This window comes from Aspergillus mulundensis (genome assembly GCF_003369625.1).
Source record: "Aspergillus mulundensis strain DSM 5745 chromosome Unknown scaffold_11, whole genome shotgun sequence".
In the NCBI taxonomy this organism is placed as follows: domain Eukaryota; kingdom Fungi; phylum Ascomycota; class Eurotiomycetes; order Eurotiales; family Aspergillaceae; genus Aspergillus; species Aspergillus mulundensis.
This window is the reverse complement of record NW_020797899.1, coordinates 212,865-231,033: the sequence shown is the minus strand read 5'-3', so window position 1 is coordinate 231,033 and position 18,169 is coordinate 212,865. Positions and strand designations below refer to the sequence as shown.

The following is an 18,169-nucleotide window of genomic DNA, read 5'->3' as shown; positions in this document are numbered from 1 at the left end:
AGGCGGACGGCCACGAAAGCTGCCACTGCCGCGTCTTCGCACTTTTTGTTCTCTTAGATACTAATTGTTAAGAGAACTTTGGAACTGAGAGGGAATGAGGCTTACTTTCGCGGATCTGCAACAGTTGGACATGCAGTTGAACGCGACGCTGTTAATGGCTAGATTCTGCTTCCTCGACCTCACGGCACGCTCTCAAACATAGGTCGTCAAGGCTGATGTTCGTCATTCTCGCTATAGAGAAGTAAGCAAGCGAAGAAACATAGTTGGCTCGCATCAGGGTACAAACCAGCTGCCCTGCTTCAAGAAGGAGTAACACCAGGAACAAGCAAAGCAAGAAGAGGAAGAAGAGAAAGCTGAATGTTATTGTATAAGAAAAAATGAAAAGGAAGCTGATTCGAACGGAAAAGTATTTATCGGATATTTTCAAAGACTCATTAATGCCGAGTTCACGGATTGAGAAGCGTCAACAGAGTTCAAGAGTGGGAGGAGGAAAGGAGGGTTGAGAGGTAGGGTCATAAGAGAAGAAATGAGGTTAGATGACGGCGAGCTGTCAAAGCTCCAACATAGTTCAAGAGCAAGAGGAATGGAGAATGGTCAAAGGAGGTGCAAGATGGGGAAGAGGAGAAAGTGCTGTGGGAAGAAACAGAAGAATGGGAGGGAGAGAGAAAGAGCGCCATCTTCCGTCAACATTGGAACCGGCTACTGACTTGTTCCCTTAGCAGTGTTACTCGACCCTGGGCCAATCCACAGTAGTTACAATGCTTGAAGTGTTGCCTGGCCAGCCAGCCAGTCTCGCATCTCCTTTGCTGCATACTACTATTGGCATCTCAACCATGGTCAGAAACGCAGAATATCGAAGCCACGGAGTAGAGAGGTTCCAGCCTGATACTCCTCTTTGGCTTCTAGTAAGTTTGTCTTTCTTATTCCTTTTCGACTGCTTCGAGGTCAAATACTGACTTGCACATTGTCTATTCTCGAGTTCTGGCCCTGCCTTATCGCAAACGATCAAATGATACCGATTAACAACCTTTCCTCCCATCCCAGAACGAGTCACTCAAAGACTCGACCATGGTCGAGAGCTATAACTACTTCCGAGCACCTATCCGAGGTTGTCAATTACAGCGGCGATTGCGATTGATTGCAACTCACGATGTCTCCCTCAGTCAGGGGGAAGGCAGTATACCAGTCGAATATTCACTCGGGTACTTGATCCGTCATGAGGTATCTACGACCAATACGAAATCTCGGTATGATTCATTGCCCAGCATGAAGAGCAATACCTATCAGCGTCTGGCTTGATCCGCTAAGCCGCAGGAGAGATCGAAATCGGCCATGAGCGGGGAATCCTGGGGCGCGGCTACCCAGGCAACTTGGTTTAGCTAGTACGTTCGATATCTTAGCTGAGAGCTGGCCTGGCTCTGTGGATAATACGGTGCACTGACAGGTCTCCTACCTAGATCAATAACCCACTTCAACGACTGGAACCAATATAGCTTCTATCCCAGCCTCAGCTGCCGCTCCGTATCGGTATACCCAGAGCAGGCTTAGCTTCTGGCAAGCCAAATCCGAGGAGTCTGCTAGCGGCCATGCGAACGACGCCCACGTATCGGTTTCCGTCGTATTTTGCGGATGCAGCTGCCAAGGTGGAAGGTCAGCAGGGCAGGCAGCGAAATAAGAAGTCGAGCTGGTCGCAGCATACTGGCAGCGGTGTCCTATTACCTGAGTTCTTGTCGACCAGTGTTCATATATCATATATGAAGACTGGGGACCTTGGGCCCAGGAATGGGGTCCCATATACGGGCGAGAAGACTAAATAGGGTTAGGAAACCGCCGGCGGCGACCTGAACCATGGAACGCACTGGTGCTAGGCTCTAGCACGTGGGATCGATTCGCTGAGGAAATAAGGTTAAGCTCAGACCAAGATCAGATCCAGATCTCTCAGGGTCTAACTATGAGATGGGCATCACTGCTTGCACTTGCGATTAGATAGTAGGAAATCCCCATAGAACATGGTTTGCGCTACTCAATACATAAAGCTCCGAGTCCCGAGGTCATGACCATGTGCCAATGGTAGCCAGGATCCACTAGTAGGCAGGCTAACCAATTCGGCATTTGATCGGCTAGATCTTAGCTTGCGGACTCAGACTGAAGAACAGCAAAATCAAAACGCCAAGGAGGGGTACATTCTGTCAACTTTTCTTGACTATATTATCAAGCCGACTGACAATTGAGGAGAGACATCTAGTCTTCAACTACATGGAAAGCGAATTGAATTCACAATTGGTCTTTCTGTAGACATGGTAGTCTCACATAAACCAAGCACCGTAAAATAAGCACCGTAAAATAAAAGGATAATCATCGGCCGGTGTCGGATCCATGCGCCATTACTGTTGTCAACGTATCGTGCCGGAGGTTCCGTTCTGTCATACCGGCTTGCCGCTGAAAGAAAATTAAGGTAGAAAGATAAACTCAATCAATCCCAAGAACTGCGCCCGTCAACCGATCAGAAGAGACTCGAACTGGAATAAGACGAGAATTGCAACTGAGGGTTTCTCAGAAGAACAGTAGAAGATAAATGGCCCGCGTTCTGTTCCTGCCAAACGTGCACCTGGTTTAAACCCACCCTTGGTATCCAATTGTTTCCGCATCGAAAAGATAAACGAGTAATGATGTCGACAGTCGGTAGTGTTGTACATGTCTGCAAAGTCGGCATCAATCCGGAGTATGTCGCATGAATGTCGAGTGGTCAAGTTGAAAGGCAAGATTCGACAAAAGTCGAGGATGAATCCCTTGAAAGGGTGGAGGAAGATGAAAGAAGGATAGAATAGAAGAGAAACGTCAACCTTTGCGGCACCAAGCTCAAGCACCTTCTTACTCAACAGATCCCGACGGTGGTTTTCTGCTGGGAGCCTGGCAATCCGGGTCCAGGGCAATCAAGGCTACTTCCGCTGCATCTTCCATCGCGTTCTGTACATATTCACCATCGAAAAAGTATCGGCCGACATAGTATTTTCCGTTGACAAGGACCTGGCAGGACCACGCTGTGCGACCTCCTAAAGTAGACAACTCCGTCAGCATGATAATGAAGAAAAATTTGACGGTCTAGCAGGTATAAAAGTCGGTGAGGGATCGAGACTCCACTCTTCCGCTGAGACGAGATTTAACAAGAATGTATGCTTGTTCTCGTTCGATTGTATCCACTCAATCATCCCACAAAGACATGACGCTGGCAAAAGAAATCTTGTATACGGTGCTTGAGGCAACGAAGCAGCTGGGAAGGGAATGAATCAGGAAAATATCGGCACAATGTTACCTCGACGGTCGGAGAATGAGTTGTATTCAGGCTTTTCGAAGCCGACTCTCTTGCAGTAAACTATCAACACTTATGTTAGCATATCTGATGATCAAATGGCCGCGGAGGCAGAACAGAATAAAGGAAAGGAAACAAAATGTTATGCATCACAACGTTCTCTTCCCAGACGGAGCATGGATGGAAAGCGGGGCCTACATTCGAGTCTCAGCCTCCAGGTATTTTTTATGTCAACAGACATGATCGAAGACAGTATTTGTTGATATGTAGCCGTTGTCGATGACTCGTAGACCAAATGATAAAAGCGAAGGAGACAAGGGAGACGGAAGAGTCAAAGAAGCGAAGTGAGGGAAAGTTGCTGCTGCAGTAGTGGCCTCCGGTCAGTTGTACTGTGGCAAGGACGGTGATCGTGAACGTGATGGCCAACAAGAGCAATAAACCGAATAATAGCAGAGCAGAGGTAAGTAGCAAATGATGGAAGAGGCTAAGTTTCAACCCGTCCCTTTTCTTAAATCAATGGACTTCCTCAAATCCGTGGATATGGGGAACAGCAGGCGTATAAGAAAGATTGTGGGCCGCCGCTTGCTTTAAAATAGCGTCCTCGGAGGAGGCATCCATTTTGCCCATTGGCAAACACGGAATCTAATCATACATAGAGCCCATGCATGCCACACCTGTTTATGGCACCGCGCCGGCAGGACACTCCCCTCCAATTGAGGGGTGCCAGGGCATGGAGAACGTGCGGATCACCCTTATGAGGCTGCAAGCTGGAACGGCCCGCACACGCCGAAGACGAATATGGCATTGAAGAAACGCCAGAGTCTAGGTAAAAGATGACTAGTCTCCGCCATGGCTGAGTAGGTCCATTGATTTGCTAGGAAGCAGAGGGACAACAGAAGTGACGTTGCTGCACAGGGAAGAAGAAGTGGTCGCTCTGGACTGACTTGGACGAATGATGCGCGTTAAAATTCCAGTTCTTTAATCCGATTGCTCGCATCATCGAGGGACCGCTAGTGATCTCTCCCCTGTTCCGCAAATCGAGGTGGCATTGGGTACAAACAGGCTAGCTGCCTCACGATGGGACGTGGTCGGAAACGCAGGAACAGTTAAAGAAAAGAGAGACGATAATGCTAGGTACGTACGGAGTAGCAAAGGAGCTATCATGAAGGGGGAGGGGGTTGTTTGATTGACCAAAAGCGGAGAGTGGGCCATAGGACTTTGTTTGAAGCGACGTGATATTCGAGAAATTCGGCCACTTGGGCCCATCTGTAAGATCGAGGCGGGCCCGAAGGCCGTGCCAGCACATCAATTACAGCATCTAATATCGATCTCGACAGAGTGCGCCGACGCGGTTCAGGACCATCCCTCAGCCTCGGACCCCAAAGGGCCAGCCAGGCCGCTTTGCATGTAGCCATTGGTTCTCGGACGCGACTTTGCACATTCTGAGCGACAAGGGCTGTTCTAGGTTGTCCGGGCTAGACTGTTTCGCGGCAACCAGGGCGCTAAAGGGCTGGCAAAGCGAGGAGCCTGAGTGAGACTAAACTGGGCGCGGCAAGACTGCTGGCTGTCTCCCAAGGGAGCTCTCCGCTGAACAAGATCTAGATAGAGAAAAGTGACAACAAAAATCAGGCCGGTTAGTTGGGAAGACTCGACCAAGTCTAGTTCTAGACGTTGTAAGTGATTCGTTGCCTCCAGGCTCGGGTACTTGGGCTTGGGCATTCGTGCAGGTTTTCCTCGAGTGTCTGGACTCTGGAGCAAGAGAGATGGTGGGGTGAGTGACCAGGGAGTTAGAAGAGGAGGGTGTCAAAGAGAGGATGAACCTGCATTGGGAGGCGAGGTTGATAGCATGATGCCAACTGTAGGGGAGGAAGGAGTTGGAGTGGGAGGGAGAAGGAGCCGAAGGAACAGAAGGAACTGCAAGTCATCCATTGTCGCTGTTTTGTTTACGTCCAGCGGCAGCCTCGTCCCCCCCCGCACTTTCGTCTTCTGGCTTCTTTCTTGCTGTTGCTGAGCATCAATCTTCGAGTTAAAGAGCAGTGTACAGTGCATGCTTCGTAGCAGAGAAATTCCAGAAAGGCTATTCACTCTATAGCTCGCCCTCTAGTGTCAACGCATATCGAGAAACCACATTGGCCTGGTGTGATTCGCCAGCAATTTAAGCGAAAGCAACCCAATAAAACCCGAGGCCATAGAGAGAGAGAGAGACAAAGGCAGTCAGGCAGAAATAACAAACTATCACTGTCACTGTCAATCTATCAAGAATATACAAGTTAGACCATGTTTCTATCTCCCATCTTTCATGCCCAACATGCTGCTAGGTATCTGCAAGATTAGCCATATACATCATGCRCCATCACTCGCATACATGAACCAAACTATATTTGCCGAGTGATATAGCTTCGTGCCCAATCAATGAATGCCATCCCCAGCATTTTTGGAGTCAGCGCCCTCGGGAAAAAGCAATATGGACAAATAAAACCAGGCGAGGCTGAAACGGAAATTCATGGACCAACCAATATGCATGCCGGCAAGGAATTATCCTCGCGCGTGTACCTGTTTTACCGCGCACATCACTGCAGGTCATGAAAACCATTGGTCTTCAATTCTTCGTGATCAAAAGTACCCCCACATGGGACAGATGTCTCGGAAGAACCGAGGAAAAAGTGAAGAAGGATAACACAGTCTCATATCCATGGGCATGACAAGGAAAGTCGTTAGGAAGAGGACTAGGCCTCGATGATGTGGTTCTGCTGTGATTGAGCGGACACTCCATTGGATGGCGCAGTCGGGTTTTGCTACACGTCACCCCAGGCATTGTCCTGTCCGGCCCTGTCCCCGATCACCAGAAATACTGGCTAGATACGGGATGGCGTTTTTGTTTGACGGGCAGACCTGCTGCCCTAGGATCGATGGAATATTCCATCTACCAGCCGCTTTTGGCTTGAGAAGAAGGAGCGCGAATGAATGAGTGCAGAGGGGCCGCTGCGGTGCCATCGCCTGCGTATGCAGTCGTCAACCAGTACCATTAGCCCTGTGGCCACGATGACATCGGCAACGTCATGCATGTTCCTGAATGCAGACATATCGCTAATCCACATTGAGGACGGGGGGATCCAGCCACCCTTGTTTTCCTCTTCATTTGCCTCCGTAGGTGTCAAGACCTCCTGCAATAGGTGGGCCACTTTTTTGGACGTCCGCAGGTTGATCAGATGATAAGACACTTCACGGAGATCACTGTGGGATTCTCGGCGCCATTGGTATTTCGTACCCCAATATTCAAACCCGTATCTCTGAGTCATAACAGCAGGCCCCCTCCGTTTCAGTTCTACATGCGCGTAGTTGGAAAATTCAAGAAGGATCGTATCGCCAAGTTCGGCCCGTCGATGGGTATTGCTCTTGAGGATAACACCATCATCAAAGAATTCACCTTGCTCAGACCCCCGTCGTTTGTGATTCGTGCCTTGAAGGGTCCTATGTCCACCCGATCCTGGCCGCAGGCTCGCAAGCACACTGCTCCATGAGCGCTGGTGCGTTGGCGCCTTTTCAGAGGTTGATACGGCTCGTCTCGAATTGCAAATCTCGCGCCCTGACACTCGAGAATATCTCCTGAGGGAAAACTAATAAATGAGCAAAGGAATAGACAATCAGAGATTGAAGAGTCCACTTACCCGCCTGGTAAACAGATCGTACATTCTCAAGTGGAATAGAACTACACCCTGTTCATGGCCGGAGCGATGAGGAACCATCGTATCAACGCGGAGGTTCATGTTCCCATCGAGTGTCGAATCATCATGCCGAATCAGAAGCCTCCGGCAGGACGGGAATAACTTGGAGAATGTTGAGGAGCTCGAGGGCATTGCATGTATTGTAAAGTTATCAGGCCTGTTCCGGTCCGTGACCGAGAATAGAGGGGGTTCATCGACGTCGTCTTCCTCCCCACTAGTTGACCCCAGGGTTGATGCAGATGATGCAGAGCCCAAGAGCTCTAAGTCTTCGTCATCATAGCCCATTTCTTCCGTTTCCTCCTGCCGTTTCGACAGGGGTTCACTGTAGATTGTTGGGGCTGTGCTTTTGGTTCGGTCTGAGCTATCGCTACCGGTGGAGCTAGTGCTAGCTGTATTCCTTAACGTAGCTGTCGCATCTGGACAGGCATATTTGTACGACACCATGGCGACGCTAAGATGTAGGGGTTTGAAGATCAAGAGTGACTCTCAGCTCGGCTCGGGACGATGGATGGATGATATGTTGTTCGGCTGCCCGATTGGGAAATAGAACTTGAGGTAAGAATTATATTGGAAAAAGCAAAAAGAAGAGAAGAGATGGCTTGAAGATATACAGGAAATCGTTTGTTCAGATCATAGTCACAGCCTTGGTAGTCGAACCACCTATACTTGAATTAAGGATGGGCCACAAAGCTGACAAGGCGAGGGAGAAGGGTTATAGTGGTCATATGAGGGCTTGCCTGGATAAATAAGGTAAGCAATAATCTCCAGAATAAGGGCAGGGTAAAAAGAAGGGAAAGAAGGTAATCAAGATGGAAGAGCATGCGATGTGGGCGGAATGGGAGTGGAAAGCAGGGGAGACCCGAGAGCATACCGCAGATGACGGCCCTGGACAGCAGGTATGCCTGTTGAACGGGCGACCACAGGACCTCAGCCACGTCGCCAACCTTACGGAGTGTATTCAGGCATTATTGATCTCCTTCAGGCCCTGGATGGGACCAATAATAGCAGTCGGAGGAAAGGGTCATGGTCGTAAGCTTATGGGCATCCTACTCTGGCTTCTGGTAGGTATTGTTTACTGTGAGTATGAAGTAGATTGTTGGGGTCGATAGCAGCATGTACAGTTGCTCTTCCAGGCACCCCATTTCATCAGGGCATCTTGCTTCTCGTACATCACCCCACAACTTTACGTAGTCTACAGCTACGTCTTTCGACTACAGTTCTCAGTCCTCCGCCCCGAGCAGATTCCAGAACCTGCTTACTCCGTACGCTACCCGGCTGACCATCCGAGACCAGGTTCGTCATCCTGCACCATGCGACAACCAACACCCCCCGGGCTATTTCGGGAGCAAGGCTGCGAGGGTTGCCTCATTACTCCGTAGCACTGCACGCCTCTCCCTCCTACTTCAGGCTGAACCGAGCCGTCGTTTTGCGCAAAAAGCGTTCTCGTGCCTGTATTATTCAGCGTTCCAGCGGTCCCCGCCGTTTCACATGCAGCGCATCCCAAGCTGATTGCAGACCGAAAAGCGGGCAGAGCTCTGACAGGGTGCCTGCGTTTCAAAGCTGCCCGAGCGAAGCGGCAGACAAGACGTATATACTTGGAACCAGTCGCCTAGAGAAAGAGGGAGTCTCGATGCCTGATCGCCTAACTTTGATGATTCCCAACTTCTCTTCGGAGGATTGCCAACAGACCGGTTCGAACTCGACCACAAACAAAACATCTGCGTGAGCGCACTTCGCCGTCGATTCCGGTATCGGTTTGCCTGCCACGGTGTCTACGGAGTAGGGGCCCATGAGCATGAACCATCTCCCCACACTCACAACCAGTAAACGCCAACGAAGTTTTGAACGGTTGAACCTGATCGCTCCATCACTGAGGATCGCCGTCGCTGCCGATTACTCCACTATCCACCGATCATCAATCAGATATACTTGTTTACCCTCCTAGCCGCAGAAAATCCCCATGGGCCAGACCGAGCGACCGACCAGTGACCACGACGTAATACTGGGGTCAAAGACGCCTTAGCGATTTCGCCAAGTTCTGCAGCACCTCCATACTCTTGTATCGCTTTATCCAGTGAGCAGTGGCCGATATCACAAGGCCTTCTCATGGTTCAAGGTTCCCCACACTCTTCTCGTCTTTGCGCTCAATCAAGTCAAGGCCGGAGGGCCATGCATCCCGGGTACGTGCTTAATGACCAGGCTGTCTTGTCCGTCTGCACAGCGCTGCGTCTTACCCCGCGAATGACGAGGAATCGGGAAAAGGGACGATCGAGTCATGAATATGATTGCTCATAAGCAATGTTAGGGTATCACGATTCATCACCGGTTACCAGTCGCCCCCACGGAAAGCGGGGATTAGCTAGATATGTCGTACCGTGACTACAAAAGCGCAGACGACTTACCTAACCTCTTGAACTGGATGATTCAGTCGGTACCTGAGGCCTGATACTTGTTTACTTGGGACAAAACAAAGTGGTATGCCCTGCCGCCTTTTCAACGGCCAAAAAATGACCGAGCAGTAGTCTCCTTGTGACGTCGAACATGCAGGCTGCATTTCCGTGTGACTGTTCATGCAGGGAGTTCCTAGAGTCTAGGGAAGTTCTCAGATACTTTGTAATCCGCATACTCCGGAGTAGTGCGTCATTGGAGGGTTTTGCTTTTCCTCGTTGAGGTATCCCAAAGAAAACAGGAGAGTCCTGGACGTGGTCCTTGGAATAGATCGTCAAGCTGGTCAGCCCCGACCAGAACGTACCATCAGGTGCGTCAGGGTTCGAAAAGAGCCCACCACCTAGTCAGATACAATGTAGGTACCGTCGAATCCCCTAAGTAGCAATATTTAATAACACAGGTAAGGCGCTTGGTGATGTCAATATTGATTGACATCCCTTGCAGTTCGCAGTTTACCTGCTGCGTAGGAACTCCTACACCGAAGCTCGGTGGCGGGGAAGGGTGAGTCCAAAGTATACTTGGGATTCAGGCATTTGTACATTGGGCTTTCACTTCTCACCGGCTCTGGAAATTGATTCCGCAGGGTCTCGATTCAACCTCTATCTTACACCATACCTCGAGGCTGGAGTTATCCGCCGATATCTGCCGATACCAGGTATAGCTCTCTAAGTCTCTAACAAACATAGTTGTATGTACTAGACATCCAATATGCACCCTGGCAGGTGAATCAGACCTGTTTCCACAAAGGTTGGGGAAGTTTTTCGCCAGGCTGGAATGAGACTTCGCCACGGCAGCTTGAGGGAGAATGGGAGAGCAAGTCCGCGCGTGGAGACGGTGGGTAGAAGCCAACATAGGCCTCCCGTCGAGCGGTTCCGACAATGGTCACGGACCATGTATGGAGACCATAATAGGAAGCTATTGAGTGGACAAGCCACCGACTGGCGAGCGTTAGCATGATACTCCTGATCATGTCATATTTCCAGCCACATACCCAAAGCCAGCAGTAGGGTCATCGATGGAGCTTTCAAACACCATCTTTTCTCCCTGGCACTGATTATGCGAGCTCGGCGGCTCGCGCATATTTTGCAGCTTCTGTCCGTTCCGGCCGACAAACACGACCTCGTCTTCGGAGTCTTCATCAGACGATGACGACGCGTCCGCGAGCCCGTCCTTCTTCCGCACTAGCTGCCACTGTTTGATATACTGCCGAACATCCTCTTCCAGATCCTGCAACATACCGCGGGCCGCCCGAGCATGTTTCAGCTTATGACGGAGTTCCTTCGGGATGTGGTGCCTGGGCTTGGCTGGCGCGGGTCGCTCGATATGTGCGTAGTGGCTGTCCCATAACGGCGCTAGAAAATACGGCATCGGTTCGTGGCGAGTATGCGTGGGCTGCGGCATCCAATCCTTGGGAGACGGCATCTCAGCCCAAGGATTATGGAGGAGACGGTCATTCTCCCAGCGCTGCCTCCGGCGACTGCCGTCTTTACCCTTGAGCAACGCCTCCCGTCTCTTCAGGCTATCACGGCGGAGCGGTTCTCGGCGTCGGAAGGTGACCGCCGGCACCTTTTGGACTTTCTCTGCTGTGCTTTGACACAAGGTCTTGATTCTGGGCGCGGTACCATCTGCGGCTGGGACAGGGTCATCTAGGGGAATCGAGAGCGAGACAGTCGCACCCCGCAAGGTAGTGCTCGTGGGAGCCGACTCGGTAATTGTAAGGTTCTCCAAGGAAGCCGCAGCCTGTTCGGTCCAAGCCGAGATCGCGCGGGCCTGCTGAGAGGACAATGGCCCGTCTTGCGATGGGAAACTAGGGTGAATCGCCATCGGTAAGGTCAATAGTGTCCAGGGATATCGTCAAAGAAGGGTCGTTCGTGATGGAATGGACTCTGGACAAGAAGGGACATGAAGGTGACAGATAAGAGATAGGTACCGGTAGCGTCGGGCGGAGCCAGGAGCACGTGACGGAGCGGGAAAATCCAGTTGGTTGACTCACAACGCGAATCTTAATCCTGATTGGGCGTTCTCTCGACACAGGCCCGTATTATTGCAACCGTGAGGTCCGTGACACGGTGACAAACCGGCTGGCCCTAGTCAATCCGAAAACAGAGTGTCTTGATGATGCTCGGAATGATTCATCACGAGTCATCGAGTCATAGTCTTCGCCCATCATCGCGCTGTGCATCGGACGCGTCCTTTACCTTGCAGACGCGAGCTCCTCAGGATTACTAGTCAATATGATGACCCTGAGTGACTAGTATCCCGTATACCGTCTTTTATTATTGAGATTCTGTTGATACCTTCAAGGACAATATTCCATACTGAATCGTCCATTGGCGATTACATTACACCGGTAGCAGCACCGCCGAATGTCCAAGAGGCCCTCTCAAGACGCCGGGTTGCCGAACACATCATACCAGCTCTCGATCAGGTGTAAGCTTCGTTCTTTCTGTACTAGGCCAGCCAAGATTCAATCCAGTTGGGCGGGATACTTCCCAATCTCACCTCAAGGATCAGGATGAGTAAAAAGGTCCGGTGGACGCTTGACGTTCCTGGCTGATACCTCAGTTAGACGCGCCATTTCAGCAACCAAATGCCCTCGATCTAGGGCTGGATTCAATATTTGGCCTCAAACACTCAGACGAAAGCAAGAAAAGCCAACCCATGGATAAAAGCGCCTTCCGAGCAACGCTAGCACCACCAGGTATCTTCTTGACAACTACAGGTTCGTCTCCTGGCTGGTAGAGCTATCCCACCAGCAGTAGTTCAAGAAACATTGGTAGTGGTGCTGAGCATCCTTGTTTGTGGTCGTCCTGGAGACCTGCATCTAGAGCCTTCAGAAAGAGTTTCTATTGTGATAAGGGTGAGATTGCGCCGAACTGGCGGAGATCAATGCTTGGTCTTGTTGCAACAACCGCAGTCGATTCCGACTCCCAAGGTTGCATTGATAGCCTAGCTCATGACCATGGTCTAAACTGTAGAGGATGTGCTCTGTATTTATTCCCTGTCACGCTTTGGTGACATCCTGAAGTCCTGGCCATGATCTGAATAGGCCAATATGGCTAGCCAAATGAAAGCTGTGTTATACCTTGAGCTTCGACCTCATCGATAGACCAACATGATGCTCATTAAATATGCAGACTTGCTCTGACATTAGTCTATGTCAATTATTTCCTACGCACTCGATACATCCACTCGGTTTGAATACTACCGACAACATACAAACACCAACATACTCGTCACCAGCGCCGCATGATACTTGGAACCCGCACTCGTATTATCATGCCCACTCTGCACCTTGGAATACCAGACCAGGTGGACAGTGTCCCCGGAGCAACTGAGACAGGACCCCGCCCACAACAACAGCAACCATTTCTGACGGTGACTGTCCACCGACGAACACCCCATGCTCTCCGCCGCGAACTATATCCACGCTGATTCGGGTCCGATGGCTGCGGAAGTGTTCAGCTCGTCTTCTGTTAACAATGACGCTGCTCGATGTATCCTACCTATTCTGCGGGAATGCCGTCGATGTTGAAGAGAGCTTCCATTACCGCGGCTAGCGAGCTTGTAAGGTGGTGTTTCTAGATCCTTGATGACGTTGCAAATTCCCTCAGTTGATGGAGATCGGGGCAGAAAGGTGCGGCCCTTGCAACGATGGTTGCAACACTGTCCATGCGCCATTATCAACCTTGGCCATGGCCTTAAAGAGGACGGAGGTAGAGACACTGTGACCGGACAGAGCCGGAGGCGAATGGGCTGTTGGGGCACAGGGCAAGACTCATGACATGGGCCACGGTCTGGCAGTGTGAATCGCGGGACGAGAGCTTTTGGTGATATCGACTGCCTACTCCACGGATCTGCTGTGGATCCTGTTCAAGTTCTGCGGGCTTCGACTGGACCTGGCAGAAGACAGGCAAGGGTATAGCACGTGGATAGTTTGTCCATGATGGAAATCACGGGGCTGACTTGAAGTGATAGGGGAGCAGCGTGCGACTAGGTATATCTGGGAACAAACCCTCTGAGAAGCTCTGTTTAGGATGCTTACAAGAGCCATTGCTTGGTGCCAACAACATAAGGACACTATTCAGTCCATCATGGCGCATAATCTGCATGCCGACCGGGCGATCTTACATGACTGTTGCTGTTGTTGGTGTGGCCACATCCTTGAAATGTAGTTATTGTGAGAGATCCAGGGTTTGGGCAAGGAAATGTGCTATATAGTTTTTGGCTTGGCAGCATCATGCACATACGACCACAGGGTGTGGAGAACAGGGCTTCCCGTCCGCTCAGCCGTACTTAAACCACACGCCGGCTGGTTAGTAGTATGGTGGGTGACCACATGCGAATCCCAGCTGTTGTATGTTTTTTGTTTTTGTTTTTGTGCTAGCACAATTGGATGTGGAGTGATAAGCATTGAGGGACAAGAGTACATCTCAACTATTCATCTGCCTTGTTATTCATACAACAGGCGCAACCTCAGTCAAAAACAAAAAAAAAAAAAAAAAACCGCGCCGGTACCACCCCATTCCATCTCATCATTTTCTGAAGAACAACAGGAGTCCTGGACACGAAAGCCAATTTATCCCAGCCTAATCGCTTGCTTGACGCAGACAAGCCCTATCCCTGAGCGGCAAGACCCTTCAAAATGCTCAATCCCTCGTCTGCTTCGTCCTGGTTCCACGGCTTGAGCCCGTGGCTAAACAAGAAGTTGGTCCAGCCGCCGTAGCTCTTGACAATTGCGCGCTCAGCGGTGTTGAGAGGGGGCTCTGCGATGTGTTAGTCTGGGTTGAAGTAGTATACCAGTGTTCATCGGATATGGCTGAGGTGATGAGGAAGAGAGGGGTAAGAGGGGAGGGGAATTGGCTGTAGGAGTGACGTACGGAGACTGTCGGAGGCAGGCATTGCGTTATTTATAGGTGCCCTTGCGTTGTTTTTAAAGAAGGTATGTATGGTTTTTGGATTTGGAATGAGTTGTTTGGGACGGAGGCGATGTTGATGATACGAAGAGCTTGTGGTGTTGAAGTTAATAAAGTTCGCGATGGGGTGGGGTCATTCAGACCACGGCCAAGGCTGTTTGTAAGGTAAAAAACGAGGATTTGATTTCATTAAAGCCATGACTTATTTGATCTTAAGATTATCCGATTATCCATTTTGAAAACGCAACTCCAACACAAGGGGGTATATCAATAAAAAATCCCAGGTAAAGCAAAAGAAGAAGACTAGACAAGAGCACCAACTCCGGTCCCAATCGTTGCGATTAGAGAGGAACAGCACGGTGCTCAGTTAGGCTCAGTGTTGGACACGGTCAATGGACTAGAAGCTTCCGATGGAGCAAATGGGATCGGTCCAGAAGACGTGAGCCCAGGAAGGCCATGTTTTGTCACAGACACAGAAGCAGGGGGTGAGAACAACATGGACGGGGGACTTGTCGCATTGCTCGCAGGCCCAGGGGTAAGAGGCGGCGAGATGCCTGCGTTTGCATTCGAACTCTGCGATGAGGTTGTTCGTCCCAGAAAGAGCTCCTGAAGCGGACGATGCTCTTCATCCACTGGTATGGGTTTTGTAGTCTCTATGACCGGAGTGGTGGATGCAGTGGGCAATGACGCTACCGGAGTCACAAAGGAATCGCTTGTTAGTCTTTCAGTGACTGATTCTGTCTCGGTAGCCAATGTAGACGGTTGTCTAGGGACGTCCGGTAGCGGAGTGTCGTCCTGGGAAGTGCTCACTGGAAGCTGAGGCGTCGTCTTCGAATCAGTATTCGAGGGCTGATTACGCGCTGCTGCTTTCTTGAGGGACCGAGGCGCTTTGGAAGGACCCTTGGGGGCCCTACGTTTGCGGTCCTCTGCTGCCTTCATTTCTCGTGAAGCGTTCTCTTCAGGAGAAGGCAATTTGAGTTTTATGCTCAGCTTTTGAACGTTAGAGGCGAGTTGATCCATGTCGTCAAGCACCCGCTCGCTGGCGTCAGATGTAGCCTGTGATGCGATCGAGTGCTCCTCCGGAGTCGTTGCAGAGAGAAACGTACTAGGTACCCGGGGTACAGCTGGTGGTTTCTTTTGACTCGCAGCGCGTTTGGGAGTTGTTGAACGCGACGCTGCAGCTTTGGAAGCAGCAGTCTTGCGTATGGTGACCGAACCCTGCGACAACGGTCTTGGAGGGGGTAGATCTTGCTCGGTAGCAGAAGACGTACTGGCAGTGGTCGAATTTGCACTCTTTCTTCGTGAAGTGCGCGGTCCAGGGGATTTGGATGGCTCCGAGGTAACGCTGGGAGAGTCAAGTGTTGTCCTACGGCTGTTCTTGATAGTTCGGCGTGCCGGAGTCTCAGGTCTCGGTGTGCTAGGAGCGGAAACTTTGGGCTTTCTTACGCGGAGCTGCATCTTTTCCTCCCCTGCCACAGGCTTAGTTGGAGTTCCCGCTGCATCGCGAGCACCAGTGCTGCCGGCATGACGTTCACGTCTCAATCGCGAAGCCTTTTCATTGAGTTCTTCAGGCCGACAGCTACCGGTCTGTCTATCACTTGGTATCAAAACCTTGGACAGCTCATGTGCTGCTACAGCCCAATCGACTGGCGGTAGAGGCGGCTGCTCCAGCTCTAAGCTGGCATGTGAACCTGTAGATTTCCGATCCCTGCTTGGAAGAACGACTTTTGCGGTAAATGACTGCGTCGGAGCAAAATACGTCGGGGCCGACTTCTCTTTAGGCTTGCTAGGCGAAAGAGCCGGATACACCAGAGCCTCCAACTCTTCTAATAGAGGTGGAGACCACCATTCCTGGTCATAAGCGGCATGGTAAACCGGCATTTCAGTGGGTACGTTATCGGCCAAACCAAGACGATCTGTCATTTCGGTCGCCAAACGGTCGATGGAGTTATCGCCGGTCAACTGTGCGCTTTGCGTATCTGAAAGCCCTGATAAGTGAGACAAGGCGCCTGATATCAGCGCCCTGTTGCTGTACCCTCCTTCAAGGACACTAATACACCGTCCATCAACACCTAGTCCTTCTTCCTCCGCCATCCGGACAACGTCGGCCGTGAATCTAGCGTAGAACTCGGTTGGCACATTGACCTTGTGTCTCTGCATACCCGCGCTTTCCCATTCGCTAGCATCGAACCCGGCCGAGAGGAAGATGGCTGCCTTCGGCGCGGGTCCAGTCGGAGCGCTCGCTAGACGTTCAGTATGCATTTTTAGAAAGGCACGGGCCTTGTCTAGCAGGACAGTGTACTTGGCAGAATAAAGGTCCCAAAAGTCCTGTTCTGTGTTCCACGGCTCAAGATGCACGTTCCAGATGGATTGCCCATGTGCCCTGTCGATACAAACGCTCGCGTTGCGCACTTTATCCGCTTCGCCCATCTCGCAAGGGTACGAATTGATGTCATGCAAGCTGAAATACCCAATCATAGCTTTCTTGTGAGCTCCTGCATTCTTGGGAGCAGCTAAGGCCTTCCTGTTCTGCTCCCAAGTGATGTTTTGCCCACCGTCGCCGTGGTGTAGATCGAAATCCAAGATTGCAGCATGCGTGAGGTCATGGGTCATCGCAGCGTAAGAAATTCCCACATGGACATTGTTAATCCAGCAAAATCCTGAAGGATGGTCCGAAGAACAATGATGACCTGGAGGCCTTATTGCAACGAATGCGCGCTTCGTCGGCCCTGGCCCGAACACCGCATCAATACCCTCGCACACGCCGCCCAGCGCTCCCTCGAAAGCGTTCAACGACTCCGAGCACAAGTAAAGATCCCCCTCATGGAAGGCCGGTGCAGGAGCCCCGGAGGTGTCGTCTTTGCCAGTACTGCGAGGCCGTACTAGTTCCTTGCCATTCACTGCAAGACGCGATTCCGCAGCGTCGCACATTGTTCTGAGATCCTCCATCCATTTCGTCCCATGTACATTTGTAACGGCCGTCGAGTTCAATGGCAATGTCCTTGTTGTCTTGCGGATCTGAAAGGGGGGAACAGGAAGCTGCTGTAGGTCCAGGTCTGGGTGAGGGGCAGACGATCCTCCAGCATGTCTTTGGGCAAGGCGAACGAAGGCAGCGGAGATACCCACGACACAAGCCTGAATGCGCTCCGGCCGCTCCACAATCGAGCTCAACGCGGCGCGAGGAGTGCGAGGACGCGAAAAGCGATGGCCGTAACACGCATCGTGAATGACCACCAAGGTTTGAGATTGTAGGTCGGCGGACTGGTGGTGCTCAACTTCTTTTTTGAAGTGTTCAGCTGCAATACTGGACGTTGTTATCCCGTTGGCGTTGAGTGACGTCGCGAACGTGGACGACGCTCGACGCGACATACTGGGCCGGGAAGAGCTGGGACCCCCGAGCTGTGTTGATCGGAGAGAATCAGTTGAGGAGCGCTTGTTTAGAGTAGAGGTTGATTGATCGCGCCTGGGTATTGCTTGCGATGCCGGATGCGCGGGGAGATCGGAGGGCGATAAGAGCGAGGATGATGAAAACGCGGACGGAGAGGTGGGAAATGTGGTCGCAGTAAGGGTGTCGCTTAGACGTTCAGAGAAGATTGAGGGATCGATGGGCGGCGCAGGGGGGGTTTCGATGGGAGCTGGCCCAGCTGGGTTGGAGGGGTCCATGATGACGCAGAAGGCAGCGGTCTCATTTGAATGGTGACTCAACGGGAGCTAATAAAAGAATAAGAGGGTGAAAGAAACAAACAGAATATTGTTGTAGACGTCCTGTA

General features: G+C 51.2%; 3 protein-coding genes across 3 annotated transcripts; all 3 read right to left on the bottom strand.

Annotated features, from left to right (window-relative positions):
• Nucleotides 1-6,210: 6,210 nt before the first annotated feature.
• On the bottom strand, nucleotides 6,211-7,479 carry DSM5745_09007 (uncharacterized protein; the record flags this gene model as incomplete). The annotated part of the gene is made up of 2 exons (XM_026751023.1): nucleotides 6,211-6,927; nucleotides 6,979-7,479. 2 exons carry the CDS (start codon nucleotides 7,477-7,479, stop codon nucleotides 6,211-6,213), a joined length of 1,218 nt encoding a protein of 405 aa, XP_026600109.1.
• A 2,731-nt stretch (nucleotides 7,480-10,210) lies between these two features.
• On the bottom strand, nucleotides 10,211-11,307 carry DSM5745_09006 (uncharacterized protein; the record flags this gene model as incomplete). The annotated part of the gene is made up of 2 exons (XM_026751022.1): nucleotides 10,211-10,421; nucleotides 10,475-11,307. 2 exons carry the CDS (start codon nucleotides 11,305-11,307, stop codon nucleotides 10,211-10,213), a joined length of 1,044 nt encoding a protein of 347 aa, XP_026600108.1.
• A 3,455-nt stretch (nucleotides 11,308-14,762) lies between these two features.
• DSM5745_09005 (histone deacetylase hosB) lies at nucleotides 14,763-18,062 on the bottom strand (the record flags this gene model as incomplete). The annotated part of the gene is made up of 1 exon (XM_026751021.1): nucleotides 14,763-18,062. The coding sequence occupies one exon, from the start codon at nucleotides 18,060-18,062 to the stop codon at nucleotides 14,763-14,765; it is 3,300 nt and encodes a 1,099-aa protein (XP_026600107.1).
• Nucleotides 18,063-18,169: the final 107 nt, after the last annotated feature.